Here is a 24,951-nt window from a genome sequence, read left to right on the forward strand (position 1 = left end):
ACGTAGTCACCGGATGTGACCGTGTTTGGCCACCGGACCCCTGTCCGAGCCCCGGCCGGGACAGACAGGTGTCTCCTCCCCTCCGACGGCCTCGCGCGGCAGCACAGCGGTGAGATTCGTCGTCTTCGCTCTGGCCACGCCCCATTAACACCGTCGCCATGGAAACGGGGCGTGGCGAAGGCGCTCGCGAAGCAGGTGACGGACGCGATTGGCCGAGGCGTCGGATGATGTCGGAGCGTGCCATGGCTCCATCGGTGAGGCGCTCTCTGAGCAGCGGAGGCCGCCCCGTGAAGTCTCGGTAGATCCGGTGAGCCCGGTCCTCGGTCCGCTTCTTAACGGGAGTCCGTTCAGCTGCAACCCTCCGTCTGGCATCCTCCTCACCGAGGGAAGGCCCTCCGCTCACACCACGCTTTAACCGCCAGCAGGAACAACAGTTCTCCAGATGTCTGCGGACTGAAAGACAAAGCGAGTCTCCGCTGAGGACCGAGTCTCCGCTGAGGACCGAGTGTCCGCTGAGGACCGAGTCTCCGCTGAGGACCGAGTCTCCGCTGAGGACCGAGTGTCCGCTGAGGACCGAGTCTCTGCAGCCTTCACGGTCTGTAATCTATTAAGCTACTTAAACGGTTTAAAGCGGAGCATGAAGTCGTCTAATGAAGTGAATGTAGTCTGGATGATGCGGAACCATGTTGACGTGAAGTTCAGCGGTAATGAGCTCAATAACAACAAACATTAACACAAGTTTACACGGTTTTAAGTTTACTGTCTGAATCGGTGATTTTTCTTTTTACGTTCATGTAAATGGACATAAATCGTGTCCTTAAATCCAGCTGTTGGAGGACTACGTCCTCTGAATGTCCATGATGGACATGCAGCTGTGTAATGAAGCTGACTGACGGCTCTGTTTTGTGACGGCCCAGCTCCCTGTGATCCCGGCACCATGCTGACCCGTCTGTTCCGGGCCCACGGCCTGCTGGTGGCCTCCCACCCCTGGGAGGTGATCGTCAGCACCGTCACGCTCACCATCTGCATGATGTCCATGAACATGTTCACCGGCAACGACCAGATCTGCGGCTGGAACTTCGACTGCCCCAGAACGGAGGAGGTGAGCGGGCCGGAGGAGGAGCGGGCCGGAGGAGGACTTCCTTCCTCCCGGTCTTCGGTTCGGAGGAGTTTGATCTCAGGTTGTTGTTTCTTCTCTTTTTACAGCAGATTCTGAGCAGCGACATCATCATCCTCACCATCACACGCTGCATCGCCATCGTCTACATTTACTTCCAGTTCCAGAACCTGAGACAGCTGGGATCCAAATACATCCTGGGTGAGTGACCGAAGCTCGGGCTGTTTACGGGCTGTTAAAGCGGAGCGGCGAGGTACACCTGCTCTTCCTCCCCGCAGGCATCGCCGGCCTCTTCACGATCTTCTCCAGCTTCGTGTTCAGCACCGTCGTCATCCACTTCCTGGATAAAGAGCTGACCGGCCTGAAGTAAGACCCCGTCCTCGCCGTGTCCTCCGCGCCGTGTCTCCGGTGCGGCTGGTAACCGCTGTCTGTCCTGTCTTCCAGCGAGGCGCTGCCCTTCTTCCTGCTGCTCATCGACCTCTCCAAAGCGTGCGCGCTGGCCAAGTTCGCCCTGAGCTCCAGCTCTCAGGTACGAGCAAATCTTCTCTCGCCGCACTGAAGCGTTCAGCAGCCGCCCGGACGCCTGATTCATTTCAACTGTTTCAGGACGAGGTGCGGGACAACATCTCCCGGGGCATGGCGGTGCTGGGACCCACCTTCACTCTGGACGCTCTGGTGGAGTGTTTGGTGATCGGAGTAGGAACCATGTCAGGTACCTTCACTAAATCACACCTGTTCTAACAGACCAGGAACGAAGGAGGAGCCTCAGGTTACCTTTCTGTGGGCACACAGCAGCTCTGATCTTTCTCTTCTTCGTCCTCCAGGTGTGAGACAGCTGGAGATCATGTGCTGCTTCGGATGCTTGTCTGTCTTGGCCAACTACTTTGTTTTCATGACCTTCTTCCCTGCGTGCGTCTCCCTGGTGCTGGAGGTCAGAGCACCACGTTGTTGTTTATCACTATCTATCAACCACATATGATGACAACACAACATGTATGTTATGCACAGACTGTTTATAAAACTACAGACTGTTTATAAAACTACAGACTGTTTATAAAACTACAGACTGGATATAAAACTACAGACTGTTTATAAAACTACAGACTGGATATAAAACTACAGACTGTTTATAAAACTACAGACTGGATATAAAACTACAGACTGGATACAAAACTACAGACTGTTGATAAAACTACAGACTGGATATAAAACTACAGACTGTTTATAAAACTACAGACTGGATATAAAACTACAGACTGTTTATAAAACTACAGACTGGATATAAAACTACAGACTGTTTATAAAACTACAGACTGGATATAAAACTACAGACTGTTTATAAAACTACAAACTGGATATAAAACTACAGACTGTTTATAAAACTACAGACTGTTTATAAAACTACAGACTGGATATAAAACTACAGACTGTTTATAAAACTACAGACTGTTTATAAAACTACAGACTGGATATAAAACTACAGACTGTTTATAAAACTACAGACTGGATATAAAACTACAGACTGTTTATAAAACTACAGACTGGATATAAAACTACAGACTGTTTATAAAACTACAGACTGGATATAAAACTACAGACTGGATATAAAACTACAGACTGTTTATAAAACTACAGACTGTTTATAAAACTATAGACTGGATATAAAACTACAGACTGGATATAAAAGTGTTCGTAGCTTCAGGTCTGTAAAATGGTTCCGATCCAGAAGTGTCTTCAGCTGCAATACCAGCGAGTGCCACTAGAGGTCGGCTCCAAAAAGCCTCCGGCTCCATAGACTCCCATTCAACTTCTCTCATCAAATCCAAAGTGAATAAAATGTGTCCATCAGTTATCTCGGTGTTGTTAGCTAAAGTCACTCCTTCTTCTTAGTTTTCTGGAGGTCCATCTGAAAATAATCCCTCATTCATTAGAAAAGAAGATTCAAGAAGACCTGTTTTTGGGGGCGTGTCTGTTTGATTGACAGGCCTGAGGTGCAGTCAGGTTACAGCTATCGGTGGGCGGGACGTAGTATCGTCAGGTTTCCGATCAGATCGGTCAGATCCACCTCTGGCTCCTCCCCCAGCTCGTCCAAATATGGTCACTTCCTGCTCCAAACCGCTCCGAACTAACAAAGATGGTGACGGACAGAATCTGAACTGGAGGATTCATAACGTTCACAAAAACTAGATAAAATGACAAATTTATTAATTTATATCATAAAATATACTTTTCATCTATGTAATGATGTAATATTGACACAAAATACGGCGTAACTCTGCTGCTTTGATTCTTCCACCCTCACAGCATGTGTTGTGTTGTGTTGTGTTCAGTTGTCCCGTGACAGTCAGGAGGGCCACCCCATCTGGCAGCTCAGCCACTTCTCCAGAGTGATGGAGGAGGAGGACAACAAGCCCAACCCGGTGACCCAGCGGGTCAAGATGATCATGGTAACTCCTCTCCTGCTCCGACACGTCTCTGTTTCCATGTGAACCCCGGTGTGATGTGTCCTCTCCGCTCCGTGTGCAGTCTCTGGGCCTCGTCATGGTTCACGCCCACAGCCGCTGGATCGCCGAGCCCCTGTCCATCAACACCACGGTGGGCGTCCCTCAGGTGGGCATGGAGCTGGACCAGCTGTCCCCCCGCAGGATCGAGCCCGAGAAACCGCTGTGGCACTTCTACCTCACCAGGTGAGAGTAGAGATGTGCTGCTGTTATGTGACGTTACCTTGGTTACGGTTTACCTCCTGCTCTGCTCCGGAGCTGCAGGTGTTGGCGGGTCAGTTAAAAAGAGAAGAACTGAAACAGGATCATGAAGGATAGAAATGAACAAACCGAAGCAGACCTCTTCTGAAATCACCCATAATCAATCAAACTGTATCCACCCAGCACTTTTTGTACATTTTGGTGCAGTTCAAAGTGCTCAACAGATGATTGACAGTTATGGCAATAAGAAGACGGACAGTTGTAGCCCAGAAAAATAAAATAAGTTTGGAGAACAAATTAAAAACAAATTAAAATGGAAACCCATTTGAACCCGTGTCCATCCCGTCTCCGTCCCGTCTCCGTCCCTCTGAATCCGTCTCCGTCTCTCTGAACCCGTCTCCATCCGTCCCCCTGCAGGATGGTCACCATGGACGTGGAGCAGGTGATCTGTCTGGCCCTCGCCCTGCTGCTGGCCATCAAGTACATCTTCTTCGAGCAGGTTGAGATGGAGTCCACGCTGTCCCTGAAGAACCCCATCATGTCCCCCCCGTCCCTCAACCTGCGGCATCCCTCCAAGACCTGCTGCAGGCCGGAGACGCCCGCTCTCCGGACCAGAGTCCTCGCCGCCGCCCACAGCACCGCCAATGCCCCGGCACCTGTCCTCAGGGACGACAGAGGTGTGTCTGTCCACCGTGATGTGTGTGTCCTCTGTCATGTGTGTGTCCTCCGTCATGTGTGTGTCCTCCGTCATGTGTGTGTCCTCCGTGATGATGCTGTAGCTCATGGACCTGTCCGTCTCCCTCGTGCCCCCCCAGATGAGGTCATCCGTCCCGTGTGTTCGGGGCACCCCCAGCCGAGGAGCGTGTTCGTGGTGGGGGACGAGGACAGTGAGGGGAAGCCGGAGAGCGCTCGGCTGAGTCTCCCCCAGACGCCCCGTTGCCTGGACGACTGCTTGTCCATCCTCAAGAACCCCGAGGTGAGACATCACACCTGAATCAGTCCTCCCTCTCGGTGGTTACGTCACGTCGACCGACTGTCCGTCTCCCTCAGGTGTCTCTGTGTCCCGGCCGTCTCGTGTGGTTTAACGGGGCTGTAATGAGCTTAGTGAACCAATTAGAGCTCGACAGCAATAGAAAAGACACTTGCACTGATTGCATCGTCTCGGTGAGGCCTGACTCACTCAGCAGGTTGGACACAGGAGACGTAAAGACATGTTAGACATAAAAATATGGAGACAACAGAGGTGAGCTGTTAATATGAAGACATGTTGTATCACTGCATCATCTTTTTCATTTTATAGATGATACGTCATCAATGAAAATAATCCCTCATTCATTAGAAAAGATTCAAGAAGACCTGTTTTTGGGGGCGTGTCTGTTTGATTGACAGGCCTGTGGTCCAGTCAGGTTACAGCTATGTGGCAGCGGCATGACAAACCTCCACCACCATGTCAACTTCTTTTATTCGTTGTCTTTCGTCTGTGTCCTCCAGCTGGGTCCTCGCTGTCTGAGTGATGCTGAGGTGATGCTGCTGGTCACCTCCAAACACATCCCTGCTTACAAACTGGAGGCCATGATGGAGAGACCGGAGAGGGGCGTGGCCATACGCAGACAGATGATCTCGGCCAAGCTTCCCTCTCCGTCCGCTCTCAGCCGCCTGCCGTACGCCGACTACGACTACTCCAAGGTGAAGCGACACGCCGGACACGCCGCACTTCCTCTCTGCCGCGCTCCGCTTCCAGTCTGACCGAGCGTTGTCTTCCAGGTGATCGGCACCTGCTGTGAGAATGTGATTGGCTACATGCCTGTACCGGTGGGCGTGGCCGGACCGCTGCATCTGGATGGGAAGCAGTTCCAGGTTCCCATGGCAACTACGGAGGGCTGCTTAGTTGCCAGCACCAACCGCGGATGTCGAGCAATCGCAGTGAGTTCAGATTCGTTTCATGAGAGCGCAGACGGTTCATAGAGTTGTGGGCGGAGCTACAGGTCGGATCATTCAGATTTATTCCGCTTCCTCTGCGGCGCTGTGAACGCTCCTGCGATGACATCATCCGTTAATGTGTGCTGTACCTGATCTGAGCCTGTTCCCTGTGTGCTGCTGCAGCTAGGGGGCGGAGCCAGCAGCCGTATCCTGGCCGACAGCATGACTCGGGGTCCCGTGGTCCGGCTGCCCTCCGCCTGTCAGGCCGCGGAGGTCAAAGCCTGGCTGGAGACGGCCGACGGCTTCCGGGCCGTCAGGGACGCCTTCGACAGCACCAGCAGGTAGAAACACAGAGCTGTCAATCACAGGACAGAGTGACTGTTGTGTGTCCACACTGTGTGTCTGTTGTGTGAGACGTTGTGTGTCCACGCTGTGAGACGTTGTGTGTCTGTTGGCAGGTTCGCTCGGCTCCAGAAGCTGCTGGTCGGTCTGGCCGGGAGGAATCTGTACATCCGCTTCCACTCCAAGACGGGAGACGCCATGGGGATGAACATGATCTCCAAGGTAACAGTTCCTGTGTGCGTGTGCGTGTGCGTGTGTGTGTGAACCATCAGGAGGTTGGGCCGTTGTGTTGACCTGTGTTGTGTGGTGTGCAGGGCACCGAGCAGGCTCTGACCAGGCTGCAGCAGCATTTCCCAGAGCTGCAGGTGGTGGCGGTCAGCGGGAACTTCTGCACAGACAAGAAGGCGGCCGCCATCAACTGGATCGAAGGGCGGGGCAAGTCTGCGGTGTGCGAGGCCACCATCCCCGCCCAGGTGGTCAGAGAGGTAGGAGGAGTCTTCAGTGGCAGTAACCAGGCGCTCCCATCTTTAAACCCGTGACCTCGAGCCGATCAAAAGACCTTCAACAGAAACACTCTGTGTATGAAAGTTTAATGAGAATCGGTATTAAACAGATGACAGAGCTGTTAGTTGTTGATGATGCAACAGCAGGTTGTTCTCTGTCAGTTGGAAACAGGTTCAAAACTCAGACCAAGACACACAACAACGACGTCGGGTTGAAATTGTCATTAAAATCCCATTCAGGGTTAATTCAGTGCCGCAGCATTAAAATGAAAACATCAAAACTATGAAGTAACACGAGGCCTCATGTAGTAAACCGTCCTCTGTTGGTCCTGATGACAGCTGTCACTCACATTTAATAGACCGATAACAAGTAAAAACCTATTACATATGATATGAAATTGAACCTGTGCGTGTTCCCTCGTGCCCCGTCAGGTCCTGAAGACCTCGACAGCAGCTCTGGTGGAGGTGAACATCAGTAAGAACCTGGTGGGCTCGGCCATGGCGGGGAGCATCGGGGGCTTCAACGCACACGCAGCCAACCTGGTGGCGGCCATCTACATCGCCTGTGGACAGGTGAGCTTTCAGGAGGACATACTGTCCACCAGCTGGTCCCAATGTCCCCTGTCTCCTGTCTTCATATATGTGTGTGTGTGTGTGTGTGTGTGTGTGTGTGTGTGTGTGTGTGTGTGTGTGTGTGTGTGTGTGTGTGTGTGTGTCCTCCAGGATCCGGCCCAGTCCGTCGGCAGCAGTAACTGCATCACCCTCATGGAGCGGTCCGGGCCGACGGGGGAGGACCTGTACATCACCTGTACCATGCCCTCCATAGAGCTGGGCACCGTGGGGGGGGGCACCAACCTGGCCCCCCAACAGGCCTGCCTGCAGGTACACACACACACACACACACACGGATCCAGGTTAACGTTGTGCTCCCATCATGTCGTCAGTGAAACAGTTGTTTTAATGGACTTTTACTGCTTCAGTTAGTTGTTTTTAATTAAAGTCACACTGAGCAGTTTGTTTCCTTCACGGCCGACAGCACAGTGGATAAACGGTCCGACTCATTTAGATCTCACGCTTTAAGCTGACGTATTAAATTGTTTATTCTTGTAACATTTTGCTTTTATGTTTCCGATGGAAGATTTTTTCTTCTGTGTGACATGTGATCAGTTAAAGAAACATGGCTGCAGCAGACGTGTTTCTCCTGAACACAGTGAGCGCAGTGATCTTTTATTAGTGATCTTTATAAACCTGACAGAAGGAATAATGAACTTCAGCAGAAGTCTTTGAAGTGTTACGTCTGTTTCTGCTGCTCCAAGTGGACAAAAGCATTACTGATAGATAGACAGACCGCCCGCCATCATCATCATCATCATCATCATATTTTACTGTTGGTATGAGGTTCTTCTTCTGAAATGCAGTGTTACTTTTACACCAGATGTAACGGGACACACACCTTCTAAAAAGTTCAACTTTGGTCTCGTCAGTCCACAGAGTATTTTCCCAAAAGTCTTGAGGATCATCAAGATGTTTTCTGGCAAAAATGAGACGAGCCTTGATGTTCTTTTTGCTCAGCGGTGGTTTTGGTCTTGGAACTCTGCCATGCAGCCATTTTTGGAATGATCTCCTGGATCAGGAATGATCTCCTGTATCTGGAATGATCTCCTGGATCAGGAATGATCTCCTGTATCAGGAATGATCTCCTGTATCAGATATCTGTCCTTGTGACAGCAGCTGGAGGAGTCTTTTGGAGAATGTCCTCCTCTGTCCCTGCAGCAGGTGGAGAGGGTGGTCAGGATTATCCAATATGGATAATAGTTTGTTCAGCGTCCTCCTCTCCACCACCTTTTCCAGGCTGTCCAGTTTGTAGCCGATGATGGAGCCGGCCTTCTTAACCAGTTTGTTAAGTCTGTTGGTGTCTCCGGCTCCAATGCTGCTCCCCCCCTGTACTCCTCCTCCCGTCCATCCCTTATACAAGGTCCACTGACTCCTCCTCCCGTCCATCCCTTATACACCGTCCACTGACTCCTCCTCCCGTCCATCCCTTATACACCGTCCACTGACTCCTCCTCCCGTCCATCCCTTATACATCCTACCACTGCAGAGTCATCAGAGAACTTCTGCAGATGTCTTGACTCTGAGTTGTTCTGGAAGTCAGTGGTGTAGAAGGTGAACAGGAAGGAGACAGAACAGTTCCCTGAGGAGCTCCAGTACCACTGACCACCGTATCAGACAGCACACTGCCCAGACGGACAAACTGTGGTCTGCCTGTCAGGTAGTCATTGATCCAGGAGACGGTGGACGTGTCCACCTCCACCACCCCCCCACCACCTGCAGCTTCTCACTCAGCAGCAGTGGTTGGATGGTGTTAAATGCACTGGAGAAATCAAAGAAAGTGATTCTCACAGATTCACCGGTTCCATCCAGGTGAGACTGAGCTCGTTGCAGCAGGTAGATGATGGCGTCGTCCACTCCCACATGAGACTGGTACGCAAATTGCAGAAGGTCCAGAGAAGATTTCACCAGCGGCCTGAGGTGGGCCAAGACCAGCCTCTCCAGCACCTTCATCACATGAGATGTGAGGGCAACCGGTCGGTAGTCGTTGAGGCCAGATGGAGTTATCGTCTTAGGGACTGGAACCAGGCAGGACGTCTTCCACAGCACCGGGACGTCCTCCTGCTTCAGGCTCAGGTTGAAGAGGTGTTGTGGGACCTCAGCCAGCTGGACGGCGCAGGTCTTCAGGACCCCGGGGCTGATGCCATCAGGTCCTGCAGCCTTGCGCTGGTGGATTCTCTCCAGCTGTCTCCTAACCTGGCCGGTCGTCACAGAGAGGGGGAGGGGGTTCATGGCGTCAGTGGTGGAAGAGCCCTTTGATGTTGAGGGCTCTGTGTCCATGCAGCTCACCAGGGGGAACAGAGGGGGGAGGTAGCGCAGGTGTTTGGGAGGTGTAAGGTGTGGAGGAGACAGATGAGGGTGGTGAACTAAACCTGTTGAAGAAACAGTTTAGCTCATTGTTCCTCTCCAGGTTCCCCCTGGTTGTTCCTCTCCAGGTTCCCCATGGTTGTTCCTCTCCAGGTTCCCCCTGGTCGTCTCTCTCTCCCCTTGAACCCAGTAATCTCCTTCATACCGGTTCACACCTCCCTCACGTTGTTCTGCTGGAGTTTGGCCTCCAGCTTCCTCCTGTAGGAGTCCTTGCACTCCCTCATCTTCTCCTTCAGGTGGCGCTGCACTCTCCTGAGCTCCTCCCTGTCCCCAGACCTGAAGGCTGCTTTCTTCTGATTAAGAAGAACTTTCAGGTCCCTGGTGATCCACGGCTTGTTGTTGGGGAAGCATTTTACAGTCCGGGATGGTACGGTGGTGTGTTCACAGAATTTAATGTATTCTGTGATACAGTCCGTCCTGCTGTTGATGTCCTCCCCATGTGGTCCACACAGCACATCCCAGTCCGTGGACTCAAAGCAGTCCTGCAGGGCGTCTTTAGCCTCCTGTGTCCACCTCCTCACAGTCCTGGTGGTTACAGGCTGCCTCTGCACCAGAGGAACATACCTGGGAGTCAGCAGGACCAGGTTGTGGTCTGATCTACCAAGGGGGGGAAGGGCAGTAGTACTGTATGCATCCATGGCATTAGCATACAGTAGGTCCAGAGTTTTATTGTTCCTTGTGGGGCAGTTCACATACTGGTGCAAAGTTGGCAGAACTTTATCCAGACTGGTTGAAGTCTCCAGTAACTGACAAAAATGCACCGGGATGCTTAGTCTGAAGTTTGGACACAGTGGAGTAGATGGTGTCCACTGCTGCCTCTACGTCAGCTGATGGAGGAACGTACACAGCGATAACAATGGAGGACGTGAACTCCCTCAGTAAATAATAAGGACGCATCCCCACGGCTAGAAGTTCAATGTCCGGGCTACAGAAACGTTCCTTCACACACGTGGTCAGGATTACACCACCTCTCGTTCACATAGACTGCAATCCCTCCACCTTTCTTCTTGCCGCTCTGAACAACGTCTCCGTCCCCCCGAACGGTCCTGAAGCCGGGTACGACCGCGCTGTGGTCCGGGAGATGTGAGTGCAGCCATGTCTCGGTGAAACACATGATGCTGCACTCCCGGTACTCTCTCTGGGTCTTTACCAGCGCCGAGCTCGTCCGTCTTGTTGGCCAACGACCTCACGTTCCCCGTTAAGATCTCCGGTACCGATGGTTTATATTGCCTCCTCTTTGCCTTCAGTTTAGCTCCAGCTCTGCAACAAATATCATTAATGATAGTTTTTATTCAAGAAAAATGCCTTTTTCTGTGTGTCTCTCTGTCCCCCCGCCTGTCCCCTGTCTGTCCAGATGCTGGGTGTCCAGGGAGCGTGTCAGGACTGTCCGGGGGAGAACGCCCGGCAGCTTGCCCGTGTCGTGTGCGCCACCGTTCTGGCCGGAGAGCTCTCTCTGATGGCCGCTCTGGCTGCAGGTCACCTGGTCAAGAGTCACATGACACACAACAGGTGAGAGACAATAACCATAATATGAGTCATCACATTAAAGCACCTTCCAACACTACTGCTGCTGAAAGTTCTTCTTCCTGATCTGTGTTCTCATGTTTTATTCGTTCCAAACATGTGAAAGGAGTTTCTATGAGCAGTTTGGTGACGTAAAGCACTCCAACCCTCCTGCAAGGTTACTTCAGTTTCAGGAAATAAAGACCTGACTGAGATGAAAAGCTCACGATGACTAAAAAATGTTGTTTCAAAAAGATTTGACATTTAAATTATCATCATATTTATTTATGGGAGGTGAGGTGGGTGTGGCCAACAGGTGACTATCTGATTACCTGAATTAATATGTGATGAGCCACAAAATGATGAATAAAATTCCTTCGTCTGTTTGCGGGACTCTGACAGCTCTGTTGCTGATTGCAAAGATCTTCTATAAAGTCAGGAGGGTTCACTGTGATATCAATGTTTCAGCCAAGAGACATTAAATTACACGTGATCCATTTATGAGTGAATCCTGCAAACAAGCAGGATGTTAGTGTCAGTGATGATGATGATGATGGTCTAAGTTTGTATCAACATGCCTGTCATACTGACATCATACAACATGAAGATCTTACCTCAATGCATGTTGGTGACGGAGCTCCATGTGACTGCTGTCTACAGGTCGAAGGTCAACCTCCAGGAGACTCCGGGACAGTGCACCAGGAACGCCTCCTGAGAGCCCCCTCCCGGACTTGGACGTCTTCCAGAGAGACGGGAGCGTCTCTGAACGTCTTTTATTGTGGACATAAGAAGATCTGAGATCCTCCCACTTCCTGTCGGACTGTTTTCATCTCCTGATCCTGGTCGTGTTTGATTCAGTCACCGACTTCTTTCATCTCCACGGTTACGATGCTCAAACTTTTCTCTTGTTGCCAAATGGACCACAGAGACACCAGAGAGGGATGGTTCTGGGTGGTTCTGGTTGGTTCTGGGTGGTTCTGGGTGGTTCTGTGTGGTTGTGGGTGGTTCTGGTTGATTCTGGGTGGTTACTAAGTAAATCTATGAATGATTGTTTAGATCCAAGAGGCACTTTAAGACTGCAGGTCTCACCTGTGGGACAGAACTTCAAACAGGGAGGACACATCAGAGACGTTGTTTAGTGCCAGTCCTGATGAAGGGATTATATATCAATATATATATAAAACATCAGCCCATGTTCACGTACTCTGTGGTTACCATGACAACTCTGAACTACATCTGCTGCTCCAAAGTCCATTTATTACAACAGTGTGTTTGACATGAGAAGACATGTGACATCACCACGCAGTGACATCACTATACAGTGACATCACACAGTGACATCGCCATGCAGTGACACCACACAATGACATCACCACACTGACATCACAGTGACATCACCACACTGACATCACAATGACATCACCGCACAGTGACATCACCACGCAGTGACACCACACTGACATCACAGTGACATCACCACACTGGCATCACCACACAGTGACATCACCACACTGGCATCACCACACAGTAACATCACACAATGACATCACCACTCAGAGCCGCTTCTAACCCTGCAAGTGATTTTCAGTCAGTGAAACTTCCTGTTCAACAGCAGAAAGATTTAAATATATTTTGTAATAAACACAAAAGTTTTACAGTGACAGATGTTCTGTTGTTCTTTATGTTGGATTCACGTTAGCAGGAGGAGGTTCTGCTCACACCATTCTCCCCCTCACACTGTCCTCCTCACACTGTCCTCTTCACACCGTCCTCATCCAAAGAAAAAAAAACAACCAAATGAAAAGGCTAGAAATCATGTTCAAAAGAGTTCATCTTTTCTAGTCCTTCTCCCTTCTAATAATTGTATATTTAATAAAAAAAAAAAAAAAAAAAAAAAAAATTAATACAGTGAGTTCCTTGACAATCCTTTGACAAAACAAATAAGGATATTAAAACATCAAACAAACTTCCGCATAACAGAGGAATCACAGTTCAACCCTCATACGGGACTAAAATCAACTCTTTATTTAAACGTGCTTCAGATAAGTGTCGTATTTGTAATGTAATGTAGAAGTTATGTTGAGTAATCAATAAAGTACAGATTATTATCATCTTCTGGTTGAAACTCCTCCCCTGATATTCAGTTCAACTTTATTTATATAGCGCTAAATACCAACACAGGTTATTTCATGGCACTTAACACATTAAAGTTTTTATAGCAAGACTTTACAATATTATACAGAGAAACCAACAATTCAACAATTCAACAATTCAATAATTCAACAATTCAACAATTCAACAATTCCCACATAAACTAGGAGGTAAAAACTCCTCTTTAAGGGAGAAAAACCTCCAACAGAGGGAAGAAAAACTCCCTTTAACAGGAAGAAACCTCCAACAGAACCAGGATCAGAGGTGGAGAACATCTGTTAACAGAACCAGGATCAGAGGTGGAGAACATCTGTTAACAGAACCAGGATCAGAGGTGGGCGGAGCATCTGCCTCGACCGGTTGGGGTGAGAGGAGAGCAGAGAGAGAAAAGGACAGCATAGAGATAGAAGAGAAGAACTGTTGGTGGAGACGACAATCACAGAGCAGAGACATGCAGCTCCATGACGGGACATCTGGAAAAGAAAGAACAGAAACTACACGAGTGAAGGAACTGAATGGAGACAACAGATAATAAGAAGAAACTATGGGAGAGAAGAAGATGGTGAAGTATGAGTCAGTTAAAGAGTAGGAGGAAAGAAAAGAAGATCAGCATGTAACGAAGTCCTCCAGCAGCCTCGGCCTATAACAGCATAACTAAGGGTTGGTTCAGGTCTACCTGAGCCAGCCCTAACTATAGGCTTTATCAAGAAGGAACATTTTGAGTCTAATCTTAAAGCTAGAGAGGGTTTCTGCCCCTCCAACACAAACTGGGAGCTGGTTCCACAGGGGAGGAGCCTGAAAACTGAAGCTCCGCCTCCCATTCTACTTCTGGAAACTCTAGGAACCACAAGTAGACCAGCGTACTGAGAGAGAAGTGCTCTGCTAGGATTATATGGTTCTATAAGATCTCTAAGATATGATGGAGCCTGGTCATGTAGAGCTTTGTAAGTCATCAAGAGAATTTTAAATTATATTCTTGATTTCACAGGAAGCCAGTGAAGAAAAGCTAAAACTGGAGAAATATGATCTCTCTTGATAAATCCCGTCAGTACTCTTGCTGCAGCATTTTGGATCAGCTGCAGGTTTTTAATGAGTAATTTGGACATCCTAACAACAAGGAATTACAATAATCTAGTCTAGAAGTAACAAACGCAGGAATGAGTTTTTCTGCGTCACGTTGAGGAAGGATTTTCCTGATTTTATTAATATTACGTAGATGAAAGAAGGCAGTTCTGGAGATTTGCTTTATCTGGTGTCTAAAGGACAAGTCCTCATCAAAGATGACTCCAAGGTTCCTCACAGTTTTGCTGGAGGCCAAGACAACATCATCTAGAGTAACTAAGTGATTACAGAAAGAGTTTCTGAGGTGTTTAGGACCAAGTACAAGAACTTCTGTTTTGTCTGAATTTAGAAGCAGGAAGTTTCTGGTCATCCAGGCCTTTATGTCTTTTAGACAGGCTTCAAGTTTTACTAACTGATTAGTTTCATCTGGTTTTATAGAAAGATATAGTTGAGTGTCATCTGCATAACAGTGGAAGTTGATGATCTGACTCTGTCCCCTGGAAGACATCTGACTCTGTCCCCGGGAAGACATCTGACTCTGGCCCCTGGAAGACATCTGACTCTGGCCCCGGGAAGACATCTGACTCTGGCCCCTGGAAGACATCTGACTCTGTCCCTGGGAAGACATCTAACTCTGTCCCCTGGAAGACATCTGACTCTGTCCCTGGGAAGACATCTAACTCTGTCCCCTGGAAGACATCTGACTCTGTCCCCGGGAAGACATCTGACTCTGTCCCCGGGAAGACATCTGACTCTGTCCCTGGGAAGACATCTAACTCTGGCCCCTGGAAGACATCTGACTCTGTCCCCGGGAAGACATCTGACTCTGTCCCGGGGAAGACATCTGACTCTGGCCCCGGGAAGACATCTGACTCTGGCCCCGGAAAGACATCTGACTCTGTCCCCGGGAAGACATCTGACTCTGGCCCTGGAAAGACATCTGACTCTGTCCCCGGGAAGACATCTGACTGTCCCCTGGTAGACAGCTGTACACCCCCTCCCTGATTAGCTCCTACAGCTAGCTGGTTACTTAGCATGGTGCACAGCAGTGATTCTAATTCTGTGACCCTGGAGCCCGAACTACACTACTCCTCCTCGTCCTCCTCCCCTTCCTCTTCCTCCTCCTCCTCCTCCTCCCCCTCCTCCATTTCCTCCTCCTCCACTGTGACCCTGGCCTCCAGAGCCCTAACTACACTACTCCTCTCCCTCCTCGTCCTCTTCCTCCTCCTACTCCCCCTCTTCCTCCTCCTCCTTGTCCTCCTCCTCCTCGGTGACCCTGGCCTCCAGAGCCCTAACTACACTAGTCCTCCTCCTCTTCCTCCTCCTCCCCTCTTCGTCCTCCTCGTCCTCCTCTTCCTCCTCCTCCTCCTCGGTGACCCTGGCCTCCAGAGCCCTATCTACACTACTCCTCCTCCTCTTCCTCCTCCCCCTCCTCCTTGGTGACCCTGGCCTCCAGATCCCTAACTACACTACTCCTCCTCCTCTTCCTCCTCCCCTTCCTCCTCCTCCTCGGTGACCCTGGCCTCCAGAGCCTTAACTACACTACTCCTCCTCCTCTTTCTCCTCCTTCTCCTTTTCCTCCTCCTCTCCCCCTCTCTCCTCTCCTTCCCCCTCCTCTCCCTGCTCCCCTCCCCCTCCTCCTCCCCTCTCCTCACTCTCCTCCTCTCTCCTCCCCCTCCCTCCTCCCCTCCCCTCCCCTCTCCTCCCCCTCCTCTCCTCCTCCTCCTCCTCCCCTCCTCCTCCTCTCTCCTCCCCCTCCCTCCTCCTCTCTCCTCCCCACTCCTCTCCTCCCCCTCTCCTCCTCCCCCTCCTCTCCTCCTCATCTCCCCCTCCTCTCCTCTCTCCTCCCCACCTTCTCCCCTCCTCCTCCTCTCCCCCTCCTTCTCTCTCCTCTCCCCCTCCCCTCCCCCTCTTCCTCCTCCTCCCCTCCTCCTCCCCTCCTTCTCTCCCTCTCTTCCTCCTCCTCCCTCCCTCCTCTCCTCCCCCTCCTCTCCCCCTCCTCCTCTCTCCTCTCCTCTCCTCTCCCCCTCCTCTCCTCCCCCTCCCTCTCTCCTCCTCTCCCCCTCCTCCCTCCCCTCCTCCCCCTCTTCCTCCTCTCTCCTCCCCCTCCTCCTCCTCCCCTTCCTCCTCCTCCTCTCTCCTCCCCTCTCCTCCTCCTCCTCCTCCTCCTTGAGATTAGAAGAAGTGTAAAGAGTTCAGAAACGTTTAATTCAGGAAGAGAAGCTGAAATAACGGAAGTAACAGGAGTCACAATGTTGGTAGACAGGAAGTGATGTAACACGCTCCCCGTGACGTCAGACGCTCCGCCGGGTCAGAAACAGCAGGAGGAGGAACTACACCCTCCGGTGCGGTAGGTGGCGGTGTGCACCAAAGACGGTTCGCAGGTCCGCCAACGGAATCAAAAAAGAAGAATGGATTCACAGGAAGAAGAAGAGGCGGAAACACAACAGGACCGCGGGACGTCTTTCTGTCGACGCTCTTCTTCACCGGAACACCGATGATGTGTTCACAGGTGTGTCGCCTGGTGAAGGCACGTGCGGCCCTTTTCCGCCAGGTAACTTCCTGTCGGCCTGCCGACTGAAACACTGTCCCGCCAACTCACGCGCTCTGACGGTCGCAGCTGCTCAGACCGCGTGACGTCACCGGGCTCCGTGTCCTTCCGGTCCCGTCCATGAATAACCAGCGTGCTGCTCCTCGGACAGGTGGACAGTTTAGTTTCTTCTCTGTTGGTCAGTTTGAGTCTGAATCCTGAAATCATCCAAACATCCGGTGAAGTTTGAACTTCTCCATGTGAGAGGAAGATTTACCACCGAGAATTAATTCATTAAGAATTTATATGTTTATAACTGTTAACAAACTCCGACAATGAGTGAAATAAAAGGTGAAAGTATGCAGCTGAAACCCTGATGAGACTCACCTCCTTCAGGCGCTCACCTCCGGGACCGGAACCATCCACATGACGTCACCGGGCCGGGGGACCGGAACCATCCACATGACGTCACCGGGCCGGGGGACCGGAACCATCCACATGACGTCACCGGGCCGGGGGAGCAGAACCATCCACATGACGTCACCGGGCCGGTGGAGCGCTACACCTGTGCAGACCAGGTAAGAACTCACTCATTGTTTCCTTCTCTGAGCATCATGTTGAATGGTGTAACTTAGTGTGTGTGTGTGTGTGTGTGTGTGTGTATATGTATATATATGTGTGTGTGTGTGTGTGTGTGTGTGTGTGTGTGTGTGTGTGTGTGTATATATATGTGTGTGTGTGTGTGTGTGTGTGTATATGTATATATGTGTGTGTGTGTGTGTGTGTGTGTGTGTGTGAGACAGTGAGCTGACAGAAGCGGCGTACGAGAAGCTTGCCGACGAGACGTTGGACGGTCTGGCTGATTTCTTTGAGGACCTGATGGATGAAGGTTTCACCGGGTCGGACTACGACGTGGTCTTCTCTGTAAGTCCCTCTGTGTCCTGGACGGACTGCAAGCGGACTGGTGATGGAGACTGGTGACGAGGACTGGTGATGGAGACTGGTGACGAGGACTGGTGATGGAGACTGGTGACGAGGACTGGTGATGGAGACTGGTGACGAGGACTGGTGATGGAGACTGGTGACGAGGACTGGTGATGGAGACTGGTGACGAGGACTGGTGATGAGGACTGGTGACGGAGACTGGTGATGAGGACTGGTGACGGAGACTGGTGATGAGGACTGGTGACAGAGACTGATGACGGAGACTGGACGGAGACTGATGACGGGGACTGGACGGAGACTGATGACGGACTGGTGACAGAGACTGATGACGGAATGGTGACGGAGACTGGTGACGGAGACTGGTGACGGAGACTGATGACGGACTCGTGACAGAGACTGATGACGGAGACTGGTGACGGAGACTGGTGACGGAGACTGGTGACGGACTCATGACGGAGACTGATGATGGAGACTGATGACGGACTGATGACGGAGACTGATGATGGACTGGTGACGGAGACTGGTGACGGAGACTGGTGACGGAGACTCGTGACGGAGACTGGTGACGGAGACTGGTGACGGAGACTGATGACGGACTGGTGACGGAGACTGATGACGGACTCGTGACGGAGACTGATGACGGACTGGTGACGGAGACTGATGACGAACTGGTGACGGAGACTGATGACGGACTGGTGACGGGGACTCGTGACGGAGACTGGTGATGGAGACTGGTGACGGAGACTGTTGAAGGACTAGTGACGGAGACTGATGACGGACTGGTGACGGAGACTGGTGATGGAGACTGGTGACGGAGACTCGTGACGGAGACTGGTGACGGAGACTGGTGACGGAGACTGATGACGGACTGGTGACGGAGACTGATGACGGACTCGTGACGGAGACTGATGACGGACTGGTGACGGAGACTGATGACGAACTGGTGACGGAGACTGATGACGGACTGGTGACGGGGACTCGTGACGGAGACTGGTGACGGAGACTGGTGACGGAGACTGGTGACGGAGACTGTTGAAGGACTAGTGACGGAGACTGATGACGGACTGGTGACGGACTGGTGATGGAGACTGGTGACGGAGACTGGACGGAGACTGATGACGGGGACTGGACGGAGACTGATGACGGACTGGTGACAGAGACTGATGACGGAATGGTGACGGAGACTGATGACGGAGACTGGTGACGGAGACTGATGACGGACTCGTGACGGAGACTGATGACGGAGACTGGTGACGGAGACTGGTGACGGAGACTGGTGATGGAGACTGATGATGGAGACTGATGACGGACTCATGACGGAGACTGATGATGGAGACTGATGACGGACTCATGACGGAGACTGATGATGGACTGGTGACGGAGACTGGTGACGGAGACTGGTGACGGAGACTCGTGACGGAGACTGGTGACGGAGACTGGTGACGGAGACTGATGACGGACTGATGACGGAGACTGATGACGGACTCGTGACGGAGACTGATGACGGACTGGTGACGGAGACTGATGACGAACTCGTGACGGAGACTGATGATGGACTGGTGACGGAGACTGGTGACGGAGACTCGTGACGGAGACTGGTGACGGAGACTGGTGACGGAGACTGATGACGGACTGATGACGGAGACTGATGACGGACTCGTGACGGAGACTGATGACGGACTGGTGACGGAGACTGATGACGAACTCGTGACGGAGACTGATGACGGACTGGTGACGGGGACTCGTGACGGAGACTGGTGACGGAGACTGGTGACGGAGACTGGTGACGGACTTTTATTATTCCTTGTTCACGGGGACCAGAAGTATAAAGAACTCCTCATATTTCAGTAATCAGTGATTGTAATGAAGTGATTCCATTACTGATGATATCTTCAGTGTAAACAGAGTTCAGCTGCTGCTCATCAAGTGTGACTGAAGAGCCTCTCAGGCAGCAGATCGTCATCCAGGATGTTAACTTACAACCCGTCAACCAAAGCGTCGTGAAGCTGTCTGACAATCACGACAACTCATATTCTATTACAAATAGAACAAAGACAACGAATCAGGTGTTGAAATGGAGAAATTAGAGTTATTAAAATGAAAAATACGACAGGGGAGACCCTGAACGTTTGAGCAGCTAAAATTATATCTACACAAGAATGGGACCACATTCCACTTTCTAAACTCCAGAAACTGGTCTCCTCAGTTCCCAAAGGTTTCCAGAGTGTTGTTTAAAGAAGAGTTGATGCAGCTCAGTGGTGAACATGATCCTGGAACAACTTATAGAGACGTGTTGATGACATCAGATTCAAAACATCTTATATGTTGTCTTTGATCTATTTACAATAAAATATGGTTTTATATCATTTACAAATCATTGCATTTTGTTTTATTTACATTTTACACAGCGTCACTACTTTTTGGGAAACGGGTTTGTACATTGATACTTGTTATATAACAGCAGGTAACGCTCCTCTGATGCAGCCGTGCTGGTGACAGATGCAGGTGTCATGTTTTCTATCATATGATTTTGGTGGTCAGAGGTCAGGGGTCAGGGGTCAGCTCACACTAACCGATGCTCATGAACAGGATGTTTTAGTAAAACCTGCAGGAAATCTGTTCAGATTCGTCACAAGGATTAAGTTGAACTGACGGATGAACTTGATCGATTTTGGTCATCACAGGTCAAAGGTCAAGGTCGTCCATCCTATTTGGAGGTCAACTGTCAACATACAGCAGTTTGTGGGATATTAATCGGAGTGAAACATCAAACATTAGTAGAAGATCACTCATGAAACGCACCGCTGACGTAGCTCTTTAATATTTCTCCTCCTGTCAGTCTTCATATGACATATGAAGATGTTTAAATGTGACACATGATCACACCAAACAGATGGAAAGTGAAGCTGAAAGAAGTTTGTTCTGACTTCATGGTTTAATGAGAGATCTGTTTGATGATTTGATTGGATGTTAGAAGTTTCAGGGTCGGAGGATGATGTCGTCTCCTTCAGCCTCCGCTCTGTTTTAGACATGTTGCTGAGAGCAGCTGCTATTCTGATGCTGTCAGCTCATGTTCACCTCACACATCGTCTGTCTGTCTGTCTGTCTGTCTGTCTCTGTCTGTCTGTGTGTTTGTGTGTCTCTGTCTGTCTGTCTGTGTCTGTCTCTCTGTCTGTGTGTCTCTGTGTCTGTCTGTGTCTGTCTGTCTCTCTGTGTGTCTGTCTGTCTGTGTGTTTGTGTGTCTCTCTGTCTGTGTGTCTGTCTGTGTGTCTGTCTGTCTGTGTGTCTGTCTGTCTCTCTGTCTGTGTGTCTGTTTGTCTGTCTGTGTGTCTGTCTGTGTGTTTGTGTGTCTGTCTCTCTGTGTGTCTGTCTGTCTGTGTGTCTGTCTGTCTGTCTGTGTGTCTGTCTGTCTCTCTGTCTGTGTGTCTGTCTCTCTGTGTGTCTGTCTCTGTGTGTCTGTCTGTCTGTCTGTCTGTGTGTCTGTTTGTCTGTCTGTCTGTGTGTCTGTCTGTCTCTGTCTGTGTGTGTGTCTGTCTCTGTCTGTCTGTCTGTGTATTGATGCTGTGAGCTGTCCTGGTCCGACTGAAGCAGCTGCTGATGATGAGGAAGACTCTGGAGATAATCTCAGAGGAAGAGTTCCACATGGTCACATGGAGAGTTTATGTTTCAGAGAGGAGAGTCTCACTTTGTGTACCTCCATCATCAACACTAGTGTCTGTAGTGTGTGTGAGTTTGATCTTGTTTGGAGAGCAGCTGTCTCTGCTGCCTCCCTCTGATTGGTCGGTGGTTGGCAGCTGACTCTTCTCAACATAAAGACCACAAACAGAACAGTTCTGATTTGTTTGGTGAAATCAGAGCCAAAAGTCTGGAAAAGTTGTGACCCACAAATATTTAATCTCCAGCAGCACGTGTTCTTAACATGTGTTTAAAGTCCAAAATAAAAACAGATTTCTGTATTATTAACATGGCCGGCTGCTGCTCTTTTGACTGTTGCCACCTGCTGGCGGAGCCTCTAACTGCACCTTTCATTGTTTGTTGTCCTCTTGAGGACTGGGACAACCTGGAGGCAGGTCACGTGACGCAGCCAAAAAACTAACAGGAAGTGATGATGTCACACAACACAAATAAAGAAAGCAAAGTTTGGGTTTAGTTGGAGGTTGAAACGGTTCATGAAACGGGAACATGACTTGTGTGTGTGTGTGTGTGTGTGTGTGTGTGTGTGTGTGTGTGTGTGTGTGTGCGTGCGTGCGCAGAGCGGTGTGTTGACCGTGAAGGTGGGTGGAGACCACGGCACCTACGTCATCAACAAACAGACACCCAACAAGCAGATCTGGCTGTCCTCTCCCACCAGGTGAGACACAGTGACATCACACACACCTGGACTGTGCTGCTCAGGAGGTCCACCTCCATCGTTATTTATATCCATCGTTAGTAATCAATCAATTCATCAAATTAGCTTATGTAGTTATTAAACAGTCAGTTAATTAAATTATGTTTTTAACCTGTTGGGGCGAAGGACAGGAAGAGACCCGGTCCACCTGGTTCTGATGGTTCTGTCTGAGGTTTTTCCTTCCAGCGGTTACTCACGTGTGCTTGAATACATTTTTCGGTTCCTTTGTATAATGTTGCAACTACAGACTGGATCTAAAACTACAGACTGGATATGAAACTACAGACTGGATATAAAACTACAGGCTGGATATAAAACTACAGACTGGATATAAAACTACAGACTGGATATAAAACCACAGACTGGATATAAAACTACAGACTGATATAAAACTACAGACTGGATCTAAAACTACAGACTGGATCTAAAACTACAGACTGGATATGAAACTACAGACTGGATATAAAACCACAGGCTGGATATAAAACTACAGACTGGATATAAAACCACAGACTGGATATAAAACTACAGGCTGGATATAAAACTACAGACTGATATAAAACCACAGACTGGATATAAAACTACAGACTGGATATAAAACTACAGGCTGGATATAAAACTACAGACTGGATATAAAACTACAGACTGGATATAAAACCACAGACTGGATATAAAACTACAGACTGGATATAAAAGTACAGACTGAATATAAAACTACAGACTGGATATAAAAGTACAGACTGAATATAAAACTACAGACTGGATATAAAACCACAGACTGGATATAAAAGAGTTCGTAGCTTCAGGTCTGTAAAATGGTTCTGATCCAGAAGTGTCTTCAGCTGCAATACCAGCGAGTGCCACTAGAGGTCGGCTCCAAAAAGCCTCCGGCTCCATAGACTCCCATTCAACTTCTCTCATCAAATCCAAAGTGAATAAAATGTGTCCATCAGTTATCTCGGTGTTGTTAGCTAAAGTCACTCCTTCTTCTTAGTTTTCTGGAGGTCCATCTGAAAATAATCCCTCATTCATTAGAAAAGAAGATTCAAGAAGACCTGTTTTTGGGGGCGTGTCTGTTTGATTGACAGGCCTGCGGTGCAGTCAGGTTACAGCTATCGGTGGGCGGGATGTAGTATCGTCAGGTTTCCGATCAGATCGGTCAGATCCACCTCTGGCTCCTCCCCCAGCTCGTCCAAATATGGTCACTTCCTGCTCCAAACCGCTCCGAACTATCAAAGATGGTGACGTCTCCACAGAGAAAAGTTCATGTTTAGAACAGCAGCAACTTCATTCATAGAAACCTTCAAACAGGTGAGATGTCAGTTTATCAGCTGATCTGTTTATTATTATTGAATATTGATCACAGCAGAATATCTGCAGCAGTGACATTATACTGTATATAGGTGCGTTTCCATGACTACGTAAATACCCTGAGATGATTAATAACCTCCCAACTTTCCGTCTGTTTTGATGGATGATGGTTAAATTGGTGAATGCTATTGGCTGAGAGGAGCTGCTAGTGTCTGCAGGAGTCAGTGGTACCTGGGATGTTCGGTTCAGTCCACAGGGGGATGAGGTCCGGATAGTTTGGACCTGGTAGGAGGAAGTAACTGAGGTTTCTATTGATTATTTTAGTTTATAGCTGGACAGTTCATATAATAACTCTTTTTTTAATATTTAGCAACACCTACGCTTCTTTTTCCTTTTCCTGTTTTCGACCTTTGTGAGTTTCAGACTGATCAATAACTGACGTGGTTCACAAATCCATGTAGTTCATGTTTCTCCGGTTCTTGTGTGTTGCAGTGGGCCGAAGCGCTACGACTGGACCGGCGAGCGCTGGGTGTACACTCACGACGGGGTCAGCCTCCACCAGCTGCTCTCCACCGAGTTCTCCATCATCTACAACCAGAACCTGGACCTGAGGGACCTGCCGAACTCCTGAACCTCAGACCCAGTATTTAACCGGACCAGCACTCACTCACTCAACACAGGGAAGAAGAATGTGTTTTAATATGCAGGTCCAATACACGTATTGAAATGTTTTCCTCTGTTATGATGTCATTTTAAATTGGCGCACTTCACCAGCTGACTGTGTTTCCACTCTGTTTATTCTCATGTAAATAAAAGACATTTAATCTAGTCCTGTTTGTTCATATTGTGAGCGTGGATTCATCTTCAGGTGGTTCAGTGCACCTGATGATAATCTGTGGAAAACATAACCAAAGTAGTCACAAGCAGCTGGAGGTCTTTCAAGTCTTCACGGTTTAACTGTGTCCTGACAGAAACCAGAAAAACTCCCAGATGGAATGACATCATTAGAAACATAAAGACATCGTTAGAAACATAAAGACATTAGAAACATAAAGACATCATTAGAAACATAAAGACATCGTTAGAAACATAAAGACATTAGAAACATAAAGACATCATTAGAAACATAAAGACATCGTTAGAAACATAAAGACATTAGAAACATAAAGACATCATTAGAAACATAAAGACATCGTTAGAAACATAAAGACATCGTTAGAAACATAAAGACATCATTAGAAACATAAAGACATCGTTAGAAACATAAAGACATCGTTAGAAACATAAAGACATCGTTAGAAACATAAAGACATCGTTAGAAACATAAAGACATCGTTAGAAACATAAAGACATCATTAGAAACATAAAGACATCGTTAGAAACATAAAGACATTAGAAACATAAAGATATCATTAGAAACATAAAGACATCGTTAGAAACATAAAGACATCGTTAGAAACATAAAGACATCGTTAGAAACATAAAGACATTAGAAA

The 24,951-nt window shown here is 49.2% G+C and overlaps 3 protein-coding genes across 4 annotated transcripts; 2 read left to right on the forward strand and 1 right to left on the reverse strand.

The window, feature by feature from the left end:
• Positions 1–154: 154 nt before the first annotated feature.
• On the forward strand, positions 155–12,727 carry LOC138614585 (3-hydroxy-3-methylglutaryl-coenzyme A reductase-like). Of its 2 annotated transcripts, none has more exons than XM_069688114.1 (20): positions 155–595; positions 918–1,102; positions 1,207–1,318; positions 1,396–1,483; positions 1,562–1,646; positions 1,724–1,829; positions 1,942–2,048; positions 3,448–3,564; positions 3,644–3,804; positions 4,237–4,496; positions 4,635–4,795; positions 5,311–5,505; positions 5,584–5,742; positions 5,923–6,080; positions 6,198–6,303; positions 6,396–6,566; positions 7,017–7,157; positions 7,308–7,466; positions 10,918–11,072; positions 11,727–12,727. In XM_069688114.1, exons 2-20 carry the CDS (start codon positions 938–940, stop codon positions 11,779–11,781), a joined length of 2,661 nt encoding a protein of 886 aa, XP_069544215.1. In that variant the 5' UTR covers positions 155–595; positions 918–937; the 3' UTR covers positions 11,782–12,727. The 2 variants fall into 2 exon arrangements, with proteins under 2 accessions (XP_069544215.1, XP_069544216.1); XM_069688115.1 differs by having other exon boundaries at positions 1,210–1,318.
• A 3,767-nt stretch (positions 12,728–16,494) lies between these two features.
• On the forward strand, positions 16,495–24,283 carry fxn (frataxin). The gene is made up of 5 exons (XM_069688116.1): positions 16,495–16,833; positions 17,206–17,387; positions 17,613–17,733; positions 22,008–22,105; positions 23,948–24,283. The coding sequence occupies exons 1-5, from the start codon at positions 16,777–16,779 to the stop codon at positions 24,084–24,086; spliced, it is 597 nt and encodes a 198-aa protein (XP_069544217.1). The 5' UTR covers positions 16,495–16,776; the 3' UTR covers positions 24,087–24,283.
• On the reverse strand, positions 18,202–19,717 carry LOC138614590 (uncharacterized). Its single transcript, XM_069688122.1, has 3 exons — positions 19,636–19,717; positions 19,153–19,362; positions 18,202–19,040 (listed from the first exon to the last, which is right to left on the reverse strand). Exons 1-3 carry the CDS (start codon positions 19,715–19,717, stop codon positions 18,202–18,204), a joined length of 1,131 nt encoding a protein of 376 aa, XP_069544223.1.
• Positions 24,284–24,951: the final 668 nt, after the last annotated feature.

This window comes from Brachyistius frenatus, unplaced genomic scaffold (genome assembly GCF_029030835.1).
Source record: "Brachyistius frenatus isolate BFR_SWC_R1_liver_20210118 unplaced genomic scaffold, ASM2903083v1 Contig_528, whole genome shotgun sequence".
Taxonomy (NCBI): Eukaryota; Metazoa; Chordata; class Actinopteri; family Embiotocidae; genus Brachyistius; species Brachyistius frenatus.